This window comes from Felis catus, chromosome C2 (assembly GCF_018350175.1).
Source record: "Felis catus isolate Fca126 chromosome C2, F.catus_Fca126_mat1.0, whole genome shotgun sequence".
NCBI classification, from domain to species: Eukaryota; Metazoa; Chordata; class Mammalia; order Carnivora; family Felidae; genus Felis; species Felis catus.
In genome coordinates, this window is record NC_058376.1 from 55,398,472 (window position 1) to 55,414,342 (window position 15,871).

The following is a 15,871-nucleotide window of genomic DNA, read 5'->3' on the forward strand; positions in this document are numbered from 1 at the left end:
CCTTTTATTCTTCAGTCATATTTATCCATTTAAACACTTTTTCATGTAAAATTGAAACTGCATGCAATTTCAAGAGGGAAACAGAATGTACCCCTTATAAAACAACAATCTAAAATGTGTTACTCTGTACAATGCTGTTTTTAAAATCTGCAGAACTATACAAAATGTATCCAAGTATGTAAAACTATTATAGTTTGACACTTAATGTAATTAGCAAATTATGAAAATATATTTAATTTCTAAAGATAATTTCAGGTATATTATGGTTGAAAAACAGAAGTAAATATAAGTTCACTTAAGTCACAGGAAGATATAAATAGGGAAGAAAACACTAAGCAAAATTAATGGTTATAAAAAGTAGCAATAAAAATCAACCAAAATACCGATATAAAAACTCTTCTGTTTTAAACACCACTTAGAACATTTGATTCAAATGAAGAGTACTGAAAAAATCCCTTTGTATTAAAGAAATAAATGTATAAGGATATTTAAACTATGCCTTAAAATTAAATGGCCAAATTAAAAACTATTTCAATGAAAGGCAATATATTAAATGCAACTGACATTAGAATCAACAACAAATAACAGATTTCTGAATATGTAGCAAGGGTGGAATCCAAGTTATCCTTATGTAAATCAAAAGAAATTCATAATTGATTGGAAATGGTATGGGTATACCAACATAGTACATTTTAAAAAGATTAAAAATTAAGGCTATTCATAATTGTACAAACTATAGTGTTTTTTATGTGACAATGTATTCATTTAACACATCAGATATTTTCTAATTTTCATACATTATTTTTGTAACTATTCATTATATTTTTTCAAATTTAGAACTAATACCATATATCATACTGTATTTTAAATGCAGTAACAAAATTATTTTAAATTCACTGAATTTTCTTTTGTGCTATTTAGAAAAAAATTTCCCTGGCAATAACATGCCTTCTCTTTTTATACTAGTAATTGTATTTTCAATTTATTAATCTTAAGATTGTTAAATCAAGAAAGTTTGATTTAAAATCTAATTACAAATGAGAATAAATTAAAAATCAGAAGGAAAATGGAAAAACTTTACAAAAACAATAATGGAGGTCAAGAAAAATATTCTAATATAAGAATGAAAGATAGCTTTAAGCAATAAAAGCCAGAAACAGAAAGTAAAACTTTTAAGACCAAATAAAAATATTTATCAGATCACGTTCTTTACTAAATTAATAATTAGACAATAATCTACTACTGTTCTGGGGTCACAAATTACCTTCTCTACCACACCTCCCCAGGAAGATAAATACATAACTTCTATATGCTGAGATTCACAGTTTCTGGACTTATTTTCCCACCACTTAAACTGTGGATCATTGCGATCATATGAGAGTGTTTGTTCAACTCCTCTTGCTGAAGTTTCACCAGCGACTCCTTCTCTTCCAAACGACCTTCTAATTGGGCCTTTTGAACCTCTAGGGAGGAAGCCTAAAGAAGTGGGGAAAAGGGGAAGATTTGAGGAAAACAACTTAGCATATCTTCCCTTCACAGATATCTTAAGATGTTCTAATTTTCATTTGTAAAACAACCATGTCAAAAGACACATTACAAATATGTACTACATTTAGTTAAATTATATGGTAAGTTTAAGATAAGGAATTATTAATACAGATTGGAAAAACACATTCAATGTATCTTTTTAAGTCAATATTAGCAGCTGAAATTTTGCAGAAAATATTACACATTACAATTTGGAATCACTATTAAGATAACCACATTAAAGGAGAACCAGGAAATTGGTAAATGTGGCATTAAATTTTATGCCTCTTCTGTCATTTGTGCTCTGTGGTTGTTCAAATGGTCATTCAATCCTAGTCCTCATCTTCCTGGTAGCAGATGGGCCAGAAAGCACTATTCACAGCTACCACACATAAACAACCAGGACAAGGTGGAATGAGACTAGACCAGATTCAGAACACTGCATATGTCTACTGTTCCACTTAGCTTTGTGACTGACCTTGAGCAAGTAACTCAAGACTCACTTTAATTTGTAGGTTTAAAATACTTATTGATACTTATATATTAATATATGTGTTAGGAGGATTCAGAAAAATGTTTCAAGGGGTCCTTTGCAAATTATAAAGTTCTGAACAAATACGAACTACTCCTAAAAGAACAGAGATGCAGCCATATACAATTATACATGTGGATGTATTTGGCATCCAGAACTGGGACTCCCTTTAGGTATTCTTTGCCTACTTAAAAGGAGTTAAGTGCTGGCACAGAATATATATTTAATAAAGTTTTGGTGATTTTAGGAAATCACTTTTCACATTGTGAAGAGAGTCTTTATAATAAAACAATTGTCAATTTTGAGATTATAGTATCTTCTAAATACAATTACTAAGTAGAACTTTAATTTACCCAAATTCATCTTTTTCACAAAATCAGACTTACTATAAATGAGAACTCAACAGATTCTTACCTTAATGCTCAATTCTTTTCTTATCTGTTCTGTTCTGTTTAATTCTTTTCTAAGGATATCAATGGTTTCTTCCTTATCTTCCCTTTCTTTTTGCAAAACTTTAATCTTTTCTTCTTGTACTTTTGTTTTTTGTTGCATATCTTAAAAACAAACAGAGTCAGCTATATGCCCAGAAGTCCTATAACTGATGTTACCCTGAAAAAGTTTATTAGGCAGTACGTAATTAGGGCAAAAAAACGACAACTAGGAAGATGAGGAAATATCTTGCTGGAAATAAAAGTTTTATAGTATTTGATTAATAAAAAACACCACCTAACTCTTCCCCTATGCCAGTATTAAACAAAAAATGCCAAATCTCCATGTCTTTCCCTTTTCCTCTGTTCCTATTATATATACTTATAGTAATGAAGGGAAAGACAAACCTTAGAGCTCAAAGGTTAGAAGAGAGATGGAGAAAAGTATGAAAATTATATAGGCAGATGTCTGTATTCTAAGGCAAGTGAGTTAGAACAAAAATGTTTTTTTGTGGATTTCAGAGCTACTACTATTGAGAAGCTGGTAACTAAAAATTACCTAGCACTGCCACCTGCTGTTACATTCTTTTAAAACTCATTTTAAAAAGAATCCTTTCCTTAACTCCCAGATTAAAAAAAATATATATTGCCTTTTCAATTTAATCAGTCTAACTAAACTGCTCTGTAAAATGTTATGGCAAGAAAAGGGGAGCTGTTTAAAATGTGATCTAATGTTTAAAACAATGAGAGAAGTAGAAAATAATGAAAAAGCAAAATAAAAACCATTCATGCTTTGATTTTTCTTCCAACACAAGATATGTTAAAATATAGACAATTTATTAAATAAGAAGCTACTTACTTGCTAGCTTACATTCTCTGTCTACTAGTTGGTTCTGTACTTCTTTTCTCTGTTCTTCTTTCTCTATTAATTGGGCAATAGTCCTGAAGTTTAAAAATATAGAAGAAAACATCAAGGAAATATTTCATTTCTTTTTCTCTCCAAAAAGTATTTTATGAGACAGTTAATAAGAATAATAATCACCTTCACATTTTGCCAAAAATGTATTTTATATCTAAAATAAGTTATAATTCTATTAATTTATCTGTAAAAATAATGTTCTATATAAAGGGAATCATTGTTTTTGAAAAATCCAAAATAATTAGAATTAAGAACTAGGGATTTTACTTTTCATTTTGTTGCTTGAATGACTCATTCAACTTTTTCACTGTCTCAATTTGTTTATTTAGAGAATCACATGTGATCTGTAAATCTTTATTCTTCTTTTCGGCGGTTTCATTCCTGAAAAGACAAGATGAGTTGATATTTTTATGGAGGAAAACATATGATGAGGAAAACACTGTGTGTCCTTTTATTATTTCTTCAAATCAAACTGCATACACTGAAGGAAAGAAGAGGAATGTTATGAACAAGCAAGACACGAAGAAAGAATAGTAACTCAAAAAGATATTAAAGATATGTTTTGGGCGATGTTGGAGGTAATATTTACTATGAAAAGAAAATATGCAGGGCATTTACCTCATATTTATGGATATAGAGCTTTATTTTACAGATAACATTGCCTTACATAATTTGCTATATAGTTATCTTTATAGTTAGGTCCAGAAATTTTTTAAGAACTTCTCTAAAACGATGAAGTCTATTAAAACATAAAACTTAAGTCTGCCATCATTAGCCTCTTGGGCATAATATATGTTTAATTAAAAATGTCAAATTAACAAAGTGGTTGAGGACACAAAACTTCTCTGGTCTCTTTAGAGCTCTGCATCTAATAGTCCTGCTTATTTTACCTGCAAAGTAAACACAGAAATACTTTCTAAAGTGATACTTTGACACCCAAGTATCTTAAGTATAAAATGTCCTTTTCACGTCATTAAGTACAAACTAGTGGCACTGGGCAAATCTGGCCAGAAGTATTTTACTTGTCCCACACAGTTTTAAAATTTTGAATTTGGGGGCACCTGGGTGGCTAAGTCAATTAAGTGTCTGACTCCTGGTTTTGGCTCACATCATTATCTCACACTTCTTGAGTTCCAGCCTTGCTTCAGGATCTGCACTCATAGCACAGAGCCTGCTCAGGATTTTCTCTCTCTCCCTCTCTCTCTGCCCATCCCCTGCTCACATACTCCATTTCTCTCCCAAAATAAGTAAACTTAAAAAAAATAAAATTCTAAATTTGAATGCCTTTAGGTAGTCTCTACCATTATAAATGATCTTTCCCCAGCCAGCTTCATTATTTGTTACCCATATGGCCCTTTAAGGCAGGAGTTTTACCTCTTGGCCCCTTACTCACTATCTGAACATCAGCAGTTCCTGGAAACCACGTATTTCTCTGGGACCACTGCTTACTTTTTCTCACACCCTGACTTAACAACAATAGTCCACTCTGTCAGGGCTGCCTAAAACAATCAAACTTTGGAGCAAGTTGTTGGGAGAAAATACCCCATTTGGGATATTTTTCATCACAAATTTTCTAGATGCTATACATTTTCTACACTTCATTTTAGCTGATGGGCAAATGAGCACATGGACCTTGTAGTTAAAATTTTCTGTATCTCTGTATTAATAGCGTAGACAAAACATTTTTTCAAATCTTACCAATCTTAAAATATAAGTTAAAACAAAGAACACGTTAACCAGAATGTTTTAATTTTTATTGTTTGGTAGAAAACACATAACTGTTCCTGGTCTTCCTTATATTTCAGAAGTTTTAAAACTGACCTAAAAGATAGAAAATTTCAACAGAGGAGGAAAACACAATCTCACATTTTGTTAGTGGGCATGTAAGTTATTGTAGCCTTTTTGGAAGGAAACTTGGCAATCCATCAAAATTTGAAGACACATACCCTTTAACCAACAACTCACCTATAAGAATTTATTCCACATATATAGTCATACATATAAGTAAACCATATTCAACGACATTAAGAAGAAATGCTGACAACAAATTAAGCAATGATTTAAACACTAACATCCGAGTTTCCATGCTATTAGGCTGAATACTATGCAATATTCAACACATTTGATCTGCAGAAATGGCCTATTAAATGGCTCAACTTATTACAAACTGTGGTAACTATGTACTGTTTCAGACCCTAGGGATTTGTCAGACTCGACTTTGTCAGACAAAGCAGACTCAACTTGTTCTTGTGGTGCTAACATCTCAGATGACTAATGACTGCATGAATACATGAAAAAAGTACAGTCAACTGGAAAAAAAAACAAAGAGTCCTGAATTGTTTCTGACTTGGACCCAGAGTTTGAGTAAGCAATACTTCATTTACCTGTGATGTAAGTTTCCTGCCAATTACTTAACTTATGGAATTATCAGAACATAGGAATGCTTACAAAAGGATTTTAGGACCACAGGAAAAAAAAAATGCTGTGTGTTCATTCTAGATTCTAACTTTACACAGAAATATTTACTTTATTCATTTACCTCTGAACAAGTTCCATGTAGGATTTTGTGAGTATTTCATGTTCTTCAGCCACAGACTCTAATTTTCTATTATGTTGGAAGAGATGCTCAATATCACTCTGGGCTCTTTCTGATTCAACCTGTTGTGCCTTCAGCAACACACCAAGCTCTTCATTTTTTCTCTCAACTTCTCTCAACATACCAGCAAGTGTCCGTGCCTAAAAACAAACAAAACAGAACAGAGGCTTTTCTACCATGTATATAATATGCTCAGTTTCTACAATTTAAAAGGTTTACCAAATATCTAATAGGCTAGCATCTATTGGGTTATATAAAGTTTTATTAGTCACACATACTTATTATTTAACTAGTTCTAACAAATCTGACACTGTTATAGTTTTTTACTTAATAGATTGTTCTGACTAGAACAATCTTGGTATGGTCAGATTCACAGAAATGAACACAATTATAACAGCATGAAGGTAGCTCTACACACATTACTCAATTAAAAGGGTAAGTGTGCTCCTTGGGGCTAGCCATCAACTCCAAACCATAAAATTTATACAAATCAGTTTTCTCCATTTTAGGTAGGAATTAAGAATAAGATCTTAACCATATCACAGATGTTTAAGAAAACACTTAAAATCAGCACAGAGAATACAATCTAAATTTAATATGAAAGTATTTGTGACATGAAACATTAAAGAAACAGAAAACTAGAATGAGAAGTGAACTCTCCCCACCATTCATTAGCCTGAGAAATACTCTTATTTTGAAATGCCAGATAAAAACCTAAGCCCTTCTATATTTTTATGACAGTCTATAAAACAGTTAATACCCCATTATTATTTTTATAAGTCTTTCCAGTAAAATGAGTAAAACATTAAATTCTCCAATAAAATGCAAGACATGTTCAACAGATATAGAATGTAAGAATGCGCTATGGGAAGGGAGAGGACAAAATGATTTTAATATCACTAATTTTTTTGTTGGAATTTATGATAAATTCAACATGCTATTAGTCAAGACCAATGAATCTATGTCAAAAGAAAAGGAAAGCATATGGTTATATTTATTCATATTTTTAAAAATATCTGTACTTAAGACTCTAAAGGTATTCTATGTGTCATTGATTTTAATGCTTCTCTCAAAAGTCAAATGACTTTATTATAATTCATTACAAATGATATCAAACTGTTGAGATTCCATTTGTGTCTGTTAGGAAATTTCATACTACTGCAGTAAGTTCTTACTCCTAATGATGCACACAGCACAATATCGAACTTTCTGAGCACCTGAGTATGGTGCTTGCTGGGGCCGGGAGATAAAACAGTCTCTGACATCAAGGATCGAGGTGGGGTTATACAATTTTCACAAGTGTGGGAAGAAGAGGACCAGAGAAAGCTTCCTAAGAAATGGAGGTAAACTAAAACTAAAACCTGAAGGATTATTAGGAGTTAGGCAGAGAAAGAGGAAAAGTGTTCCAGACATGGCAGAGCAAGTAAAAAGACAGGGAGACCTAAGAGTATGCCAAGTAACTGCAAAGTAACAGAACTGCGTAAGAAACTGCAAAGTAAACTAATACAGCTGACTGCAGAAAATGCACAGAAATGCCAGGAGATGCGGAATGAGTTAGAATCCTTGTGTGCCAAACTAAGGAATTTAAACTTTCTTCTGAGTAAAATGGATAGCTACTGCAGAGTATTTAACACAAAAGCAATAAAATCAGATTACAGCCTCAGGGCTCACTGTGGAGGAAGAAGGGAGAGTGGAACAAAATACAAGACAGATGACTTGGGATGCATGGGGAGGGTGGTTGAGAAGAGGGCTCCAGCCTGAAGGTAGGAAGTATAGGCTCTGCTATGTTTTCATATAAAAAAATGAAGGATTTGACCTGTAGCAAATAGTGGCAAGAACAGAGACAAGGCAGAAAAAAGTAATATTTAGAGGAGAATCAACTGGATTTGGTAAAGGACTCCTTACAGAAGGTAACTGTGTGACTTCCAGGTTTCTTGTCTGGAAAACCCTTCAGAACAACATACAAAAAAGAATAAATTTTTAAAAAGGTTGCTGAGTTCAGGACTGGTTATACAGAATGGGAAGTATTTGCTATTTTTTAAACAGAGCTATATAGGAAGCATTTACTACTGAGCAAAAAGGATCTTGGCTCAGCACATAAAATTGGCGGCATTAACATTCTGGTAATGACTGGAACCATAGACTACCTAATAACAGCAAAGGGCTTAGAACATAACATGGGGAAAAGCCAGTATTTTAGGGTTGAGTGGAGAAAAAGAAATTCATAAAGGATACAGAAAAAGAATATCCATTAATTCAGAAAGAAAACCAGAAGTTGACGTTGTGACCAAAATTAAACAGGGGAGGGTTTCAAGATGGAGGGAATAGTCGTGTCAAATGCTGAGAACGGTTTACTTCAAATACAGGAACAAAAATAGAACCACAGTTTTGTACATGTACTACTTAATTTATTTTTCCACTTATCAGCTAGATCTTTGTATTGTCCACACCTCGGTCTCAGCTTGAGTTCTTTGGCAGCGGTACTGAGCAATCAGCCGATCAGCCTGGGCCAAGGCTAGAGCTTTTGCTTCCAAAAGATCTTGTAGCCTACTTTCTTTGGACTATAAGAAAACATACCATCAATCTTTATCACCTCCCAGAAAACACCTTTAATAAAGCTTAACAGTTACATATAGTTAAAACGAGCTTGTACTCACAGCTAATGTGGACAGTTTCATTTCGTATACATCCATTATGTCAGATATTCTCACATCATTAATCTGATCCTTTACCTAAGTTTTAACAGTCAAAAATCAGAAAGCTTTCACATTCAACAAAATAAAAAAAATAAATGTCTGTGAAACTAAATCATTAAAATTTAATGAGTAACAATGTAAAAAAATACGAATGTCCTATCAGGTGGTTCACAAACATTTCACTAACCTGATTATTGCAGAAGAGTATCTGGGTAGGATTTGATATGCTTGTGGGATATATTTCTTAGATGGGAGGTAATAGAGGGGTAAGGGTGGGCTGCCCGGGGAAGACTAGGGGGAAAAATGATTGCTGTGCTAAAATGTTATAATTTTATGGCTAATGTTTTTCTTTCTTTCCAAACTTTCTAGAATATTGTTATTTTCATATTAAAAGAAAGGTTTCGGGATGCCTGGGTGGCTCAATCAGTTAAGCGTCTGACTTCGGCTCAGGTCATGATCTCATGGTTCGTGGTTCTGAGCCCCGCATGGGGCTCTGTGCTGACAGCTTAGAGCCTGGAGCCTGCTTCAGATTCTGTGTCTCCTTCTCTCTCTCTGCCCCTCCCCTGCTCATGCTCTATTTCTCTCTGTCTCAAAAATAAATAAACGTTAAAAAAAAAAAATTAAAGGATAAGTTTCATTGCTCAAATTTGCATCTAAAGTTGCTTAAATAAATATTATAATCAGGGCTGATATTCAGTTGGTATGTACCACGCAGAATCCCATTTATAACGGCTATTTGCCACTCACCACCATTCCAGCCTGTAGTTTCTCTATTAATTCCTCAATGTTCAATCCAGAAACTCTAGCTTTCAAAAGTGGAGGAGTTAAACATTTTACCGATCTTGGAACACTGTGATTTAATGATTGCAAGGGCATTCTCCTGGGCATGTGTTCTGTTTCCTGTTGTCTATAGGCATTGTTTGCTGCTATGCTTTCTCCAAGTCTGAATTGGAATCAAAAAGAAAAACAAATGATTACAAAAAACAGAGCAAAAGGCAAAGTTAGTATAGAATTAGGGAATCTCTAGAATGGATCTTTTTGGGAATATAAGCCTTCACATGTTTTTGAAATAATCTTGGAGTTTATGATGAAGACAAATTTTGGAAAATATCCTAAAAATTTGCCAGAAGAAACTCTTTTCTAGTTACAACCCCTTATAATGACAATTCCACCTCTGGTTTGGAGGCACCTGAACTGGTCTTTGAGTGTGGATTAATTGTAAAAATTAAGTACAGTGATATTGCTATTGGTAAGAACATCCTTCTTACCATGGACAACATCACCCGTCCTTTACCTATGTCCTTCAGTCTTGCCCTTTCTCGTCAGTACTTTCTCACCAACCTGACTATTCTGCCCCTTCTACTTACCATATCTTGTTCCTGCCTCAGGGCCTTTGTATGAGCTGTTCCTTTACCAGATCTGCATAGACTTGGCACCTTCTTATCATCAGGTCTCAGTTCAAATTCACTTCCTCAGAAAGGCCCCTCCATCCACAGTGAAGTGCACATTATGAAACTTAATTTTTTAAACTTGTATCCCAACTAGAATGTAAACCACATGACAGTGGCTCCTGGTCTAATTTACTGCAGTATCAAAAATGCCTATTAGAGGGGTGCCTGGGTGGCTTAGTCGGTTAAGCGGCCGACTTCAGCTCAGGTCATGATCTCGCAGTCCATGAGTTCGAGCCCCGTGTCGGGCTCTGTGCTGACAGCTCAGAGCCTGGAGCCTGTTTCAGATTCTGTGTCTCCCTCTCTCTGACCCTCCCCTGTTCATGCTCTGTCTCTCCCTGTCTCAAAAATAAATAAAACGTTAAAAAAAAAAATTAAAAAAAAAATGCCTATTAGAGGGCCTGCACATTGCTGGCCCTCACCAGATGTTTGTTAAATGTCTAAATAAAACAAACATACACCAAAAACCTACTTATGTACCCACCCACCCAGCATATGAATTCACCTTATTAAACTAAGATGATGTAAATAAACAAAGGCAAAAACAGACATAAATAAAACAAATGAATACCTTAAACAGTGTCAAAAGAGAAACATAGACAACACCAGTAAGAATGGGGCAGCCAAGATATAAAGTGGTAGATTTCACATACAGAGACAGAGGATAAGACTCCCACTTTCAGCGAAGCTGAAGCTTTCTATTCTGAAACACAGGGGCTTTCCTTTATATCAGATTACCAAAGTTGGAGCAACCAAGCCACCACAAAATGAAGCAGCTTCACTGACCACTTTAAAAAAAAATTTTTTTTAACGTTTATTTATTTTTCAGAGAGAGAGAGAGAGAGAGAGAGAGAGAGAGAGAGAGAGAGAGAGAGAGAGACAGAGCTTGACAGGGGAAGGGCCAGAGAGAGTGGGAGACAACAGAATCCGAAGCAGGCTCCAGGCTCTGAGCTGTCAGCCCAGAGCCTGATGTGGGGCTCGAACTCACGAACTGCGAGATCATGACCTGAGCCGAAGTCAGACGCTTAACCGACTGAGCCACCCAGGCGCCCCCAGACCACTTCTATCTTTAAATTGAGAAGCTATTTGTCCATTTATTTGTTTAAAAATATTCACTATAAAATGAAGACAATTTTGATTATGTGGTCTTGTTCTCCATAGTTCTTAATCTCTTAATTTAGGATTACTTAAATTATTAATTCTGAAAAATGAGTTTGCTAAGTCAGTTAAAGAAAATAGCAGAGGTTAGCAAACTTTTTAAAAGACAATGCAGTAAGTATCTTAGGCTTAATAGTTACAACTACCTAATCCTGATGTCATAGCATGAATGTAGACACAGAAAATACAGACAATATGAAAATGAATGGGTATGTTCTTGTTGCAATACGACTTTATTTACAGCCTGCCTGCTGGCTATAGTTTTCAGAACGCCAGCATACAGGAATGTCTTACCTGCTTATCAACTTGCTTCAGTTTATTCAAACCACTTTTGCAAATTCATTTATACTAGCCACTTAAATGTTTTTTTTTTAAGTTTATTTATTTTTGGAAGAGACAAAGTGAGTGAGCAGGAGAGAGGCAGAGAGGGAAAGAGAGAGAATCCCAAGCAGGCGCTGCACTGACAGTGCAGATGTGGGGCTTGAACTAATGAACTGGAAGATCATGACCTGAGCTGAGACCAAGAGTCATATGCTTAACCGACTGAGCCACCAAGGTGCCCCAAGCCCCTTAAATTTTTTAAAATTAAAGTAGAACACAACTGGACATTTGGTTAACCATTTAGTTTACAGAGAGCCCGAAAATCTCAATTTTTTTCAAACATAACAGCAAATACTCTCTTACTGTTTGAAATTAATGAGTATAGCGGACAATTCTGCCTGGCCATTATCTATTCCACTTTCTGAAAAACACAGGATTTTTCTTTAGGAACACTACCACCGCACCCAACCTTTCAGTCCACATAGTTCTTTACGGCCGAACCCTTGGTATCTGTAAAACGATCCAGATCTGGTCAATGAGAGTGATGCTTAGACTTACCATTTATACAACTGGGAAAGTTCTTTGTTTTCTTTTCTGTTTTGTTTTCATTGGTAGTTTTTTAGTCCTAAAAGCTATGTTCTTTATTAAGTGTTTAATCCTTTAGAGCAGGTTCTCATCATATCCTCTGGCAATTCTGTGGTTACCTACAACCCTTAAGCTGAGGAAGTTTTTCCTCAAATCTAACCTAAATGTCTTTTTACCTTTTTTTTTTTAAGTACAGCTGACACAGGGAAACTTGTTCTATCTTGTAAGAAATAAACTGATAGGATGTAAAGCATGGTTCAGAAGCTGCTATGTTAATAGAGCAACTGAGAGACAGAGAGGCATAGTGCCTGGATAAAATATTTAACCACCTAAATGTAGTTTTTCCCTGAGTATACACCTGGTCTTTTCAGTTACTGGAATCAAGTTTTCTTTTAATCACTTGAAAAATTACTGACTGTTACAATGTCTTTAATTCACAAATTTTCTAATCTATCTGTATTGAGGACTACCAAAGAAACATAGCAGGATATTCCAGAACCACGAAAGATATACCGCAAATGACTACAACTCACACTAAGGCAGGAAAATCTGGCAGTGGAGCAGCTTCCAATAGTATTCCCAATCCACACTGTACTTGTTCTCTATTATCTGATGTTAAAGCAAAAGCCAAGGGTGTAATCAGGCGTGGATCCTAAGTAAATCAGAAACCAGAAAACAATAATGTCAGCAGAAAGAATAATGTCAGGCTTTTTAGAGCAAGATGAGTAAATAGAGCTAAATCATAAAATAATTCTAGGCAAATTGTGAACAGTTTCTACCTGATGTTCGAATGTATTTATTAGCCTTTACCTAGTTATAGTTATCTACACAGTCAATATGAACACTAGCTTTAAAAATTTCTGGCAAAAGTTTTGAATGGTTTTGTTGTGCCTATGAAAATCATATTTTCAATATTTGGATGAATTTAAAATATCATCCATAGCTGACTGATTTTTGAATTTTGTTTGTCCAGCTACCCTTAAAAAAAAATCTGGCTATAAGAAATAATAACTAATCATTTCCAATTAAAGTCAAAAGTAAGAGTAAAATTCAAACTAAAAAAATTCTAATTTAGTAACTGAAATAATTATACTTAAAGCATAAGTCTTTCGTGTCAGCAAATATTTTTTATTAGTACTGTAAGCCCCAAATAATTTATTCTGAAAAATATCTCCTAAAGGACATAAAAATCAGTTTGATTCAACTTTTAAGGTGTTAACAGAGAAAAATAGTAAAATATGAATCCTTTATAATTATCCACATTTTACTATGTTGAGTATCTTGTAAGTACTCAGTTACAATTGAAGGCCACAGAACCATGTTAAGAGCTGGGCTTTATCTCCATAACCTTCATGGTAACTCTTTGTAACTGCTCCTATGGAGAGGGATCATTATTTTCATTCTGTAGTTATGGAAACTGAGGTTCAGAGAAGTGAAATAACTTGCTCAAGTCCTCAAGTCCACACTAATAAATGGTGGAGTCAACATCTGAACTCCATCTCTTCAGCATTATGCTCTCAGAGTGTGTAAGTGGCACCTGTGTAAGGTTTCAGTTTTGGCTTCTATACAGGCCCCGGAGCCATCTTTGTTAAATCATTATAGTAACTTAACTCACACATGTAAGTCAGGTTTTGTGGCTATCAAGGTAAACATTTAGAGCTCTTATTCAGCTACTACTATCATCAAAATTTGTGAGTTAGCTATTTTCTGCACACCCTCTCTCGTCCTGTTATCATTCACAATCAAGTCCTTTTCTTCCAGATGTGTCCTTTATCCTCTTAATATCCTACCTCATCAACCCCAACCAAAACCAAAAACTTCAAAACAAATACCACCCCCTCTTCACTGCAATACTAGTAGAAATAAACAAACCTGAAGTAGGACACAAGAAAGGAAAAAGGCTGAGGAAGCACTACTATCATAAACAGCCCATACATTAGAATCAGAAGCATTTATGTTCAATTCCTGCAAAACTATGTAAAATCACCATATATTGGGAACATTACAGCTACTTAAGACAACTAACAATTGTCTTCTGATGGCCAATTCTAAGAGAAACATTTTCTAAAGATTAAGAATATCAAAACAGAAAATCACACATTAGGAAGCATTTATGTATGAATAAACTTCAATATTTGAAGAGTTTAAACTCACCTGCAGGATTTTGTAGAAGCTTACTTCCATGCCAGGAACCAATGGTTTAAGCTTGTTCATCAAATCAAGAGTTTTCAAAACTACATCAGCAGCAAGTTTGCTTTAAAAATAAGTCATATTTCAATTAGATAACTAAAAAACTGCTTAGAGATTTATTTCTGTCATAATTCTAAGAATATTCTGAAAAACCAACACTTTTGTTTCTAAACCTCAGGAAGATGAATATTTTATTTATTTATTTTGAGAGAGAGAGAACCCAAGGAGGCTCTGCACGCTGAGTCCAACATAGGCTTGATCTCATGAACTGCGAGATCATAACTTGAGCTGAAATCAAGAGTTGGACGCTTAACCAACTGAGCCACCTAGGCGTACCAAAGTATTGTTTCTTTTGGGAAGTAAAAATACAATAGAGACCAGCATCCTTATAACCCAAGTCCAAAAAAACAAATTGGCATTAATAGTCTAGGTTTAGACAGTGTTTGTTTTTCCAAACTCAAATACCAGCATGCTTCAATTTTCTGCTCCAAATTACTAGCAGCATTGACAACATGACCTATTTAATTCTTAGCTCTGTCATTGGAATATCAACAATAAAGGGCAACCTTAAGTGGTGTAGAATACCTAATATTTACCAATACACTAAACCATATTTTCAGCCTTGTACCACAAGGCAGTATAAAAAAGTAAAAAAAGGTAATCCTTGTTCTTGAGGATCACAAATTATTGACAATTGTGACATTTATGGAAATCAGAACAAATCAGTATGTAGCATTTAGCAGGTCCTCAATAAAGACTTGTTAATGGACTTAATTCATGAGGGAGGAGGGGGATAAAATAATCTCATCACTATCAGAGAAAATCCACCTTTAAATGAAAGTCCTGACATGCCAGTGAAAAGAACAACCTTTGTTAGTACAAAAACTACTAATTTCCTCATAATAAAAAAATGACTCTTTTTCCATGCTTTTTGGTTAAAATGAACATAAAAATAATTCCTGAGGCAATGTCAAAAAAACCTCCTAAAAAGGAGTATAAAAGACCCTTAGATAATAACAAATTAAAACAACACAAAATGAACAATGGAAAACAAATCGCATGTTAAGATTATCCTTTCTTTAGAAGCATATAAACTATGAATTGAATGTTTTTAAAATTATGAAAAAACTTTTGTTAATTCTGTGCCATTTGGATTTCATATACGCACCACAAATCAGAATCTGCTACCTTTGTTCCAAACCCCAGATCAATCTTGCCATATGTAAATTGTTGTTCTATCAGAGTGGTACATTTGACAGTAGTCAGAATTTTTGCAACATGCATTTTTAGAGTATCATCTCCACACAGAGGTAAGTTTTGTTAAGGAATACAAACAAAAAATTTTCAAAAAACCGCTTATATTTGTATAGCACTTTATGATATTTAGAGTGATTTCATACAAAGTATCTTGTCACTCCACTTCCATACAATTATTATTAGCTCAATGGCAGATTAGGAAACTAGACCTCAG

The 15,871-nt window shown here is 34.3% G+C and overlaps 1 protein-coding gene across 2 annotated transcripts in view; it reads right to left on the minus strand.

Annotated features, from left to right (window-relative positions):
- Window positions 1-1,187: 1,187 nt before the first annotated feature.
- The window catches only part of CIP2A (cellular inhibitor of PP2A), a 32,779-nt gene continuing 18,095 nt past the window's right edge, over window positions 1,188-15,871 (minus strand). For both annotated transcript variants that reach the window (XM_003991609.5, XM_023260117.2), the window contains 11 exons: window positions 15,569-15,710; window positions 14,365-14,464; window positions 12,744-12,862; window positions 9,446-9,641; window positions 8,660-8,734; window positions 8,453-8,563; window positions 5,946-6,142; window positions 3,674-3,787; window positions 3,347-3,429; window positions 2,474-2,613; window positions 1,188-1,476 (listed from right to left, as the gene is read on the minus strand). In XM_003991609.5, coding sequence (XP_003991658.2) covers window positions 1,306-1,476; window positions 2,474-2,613; window positions 3,347-3,429; window positions 3,674-3,787; window positions 5,946-6,142; window positions 8,453-8,563; window positions 8,660-8,734; window positions 9,446-9,641; window positions 12,744-12,862; window positions 14,365-14,464; window positions 15,569-15,710 — 1,448 coding nt within the window. In that variant the 3' untranslated portion in view covers window positions 1,188-1,305. The remainder of the gene's footprint in view (window positions 1,477-2,473; window positions 2,614-3,346; window positions 3,430-3,673; window positions 3,788-5,945; window positions 6,143-8,452; window positions 8,564-8,659; window positions 8,735-9,445; window positions 9,642-12,743; window positions 12,863-14,364; window positions 14,465-15,568; window positions 15,711-15,871) is intronic.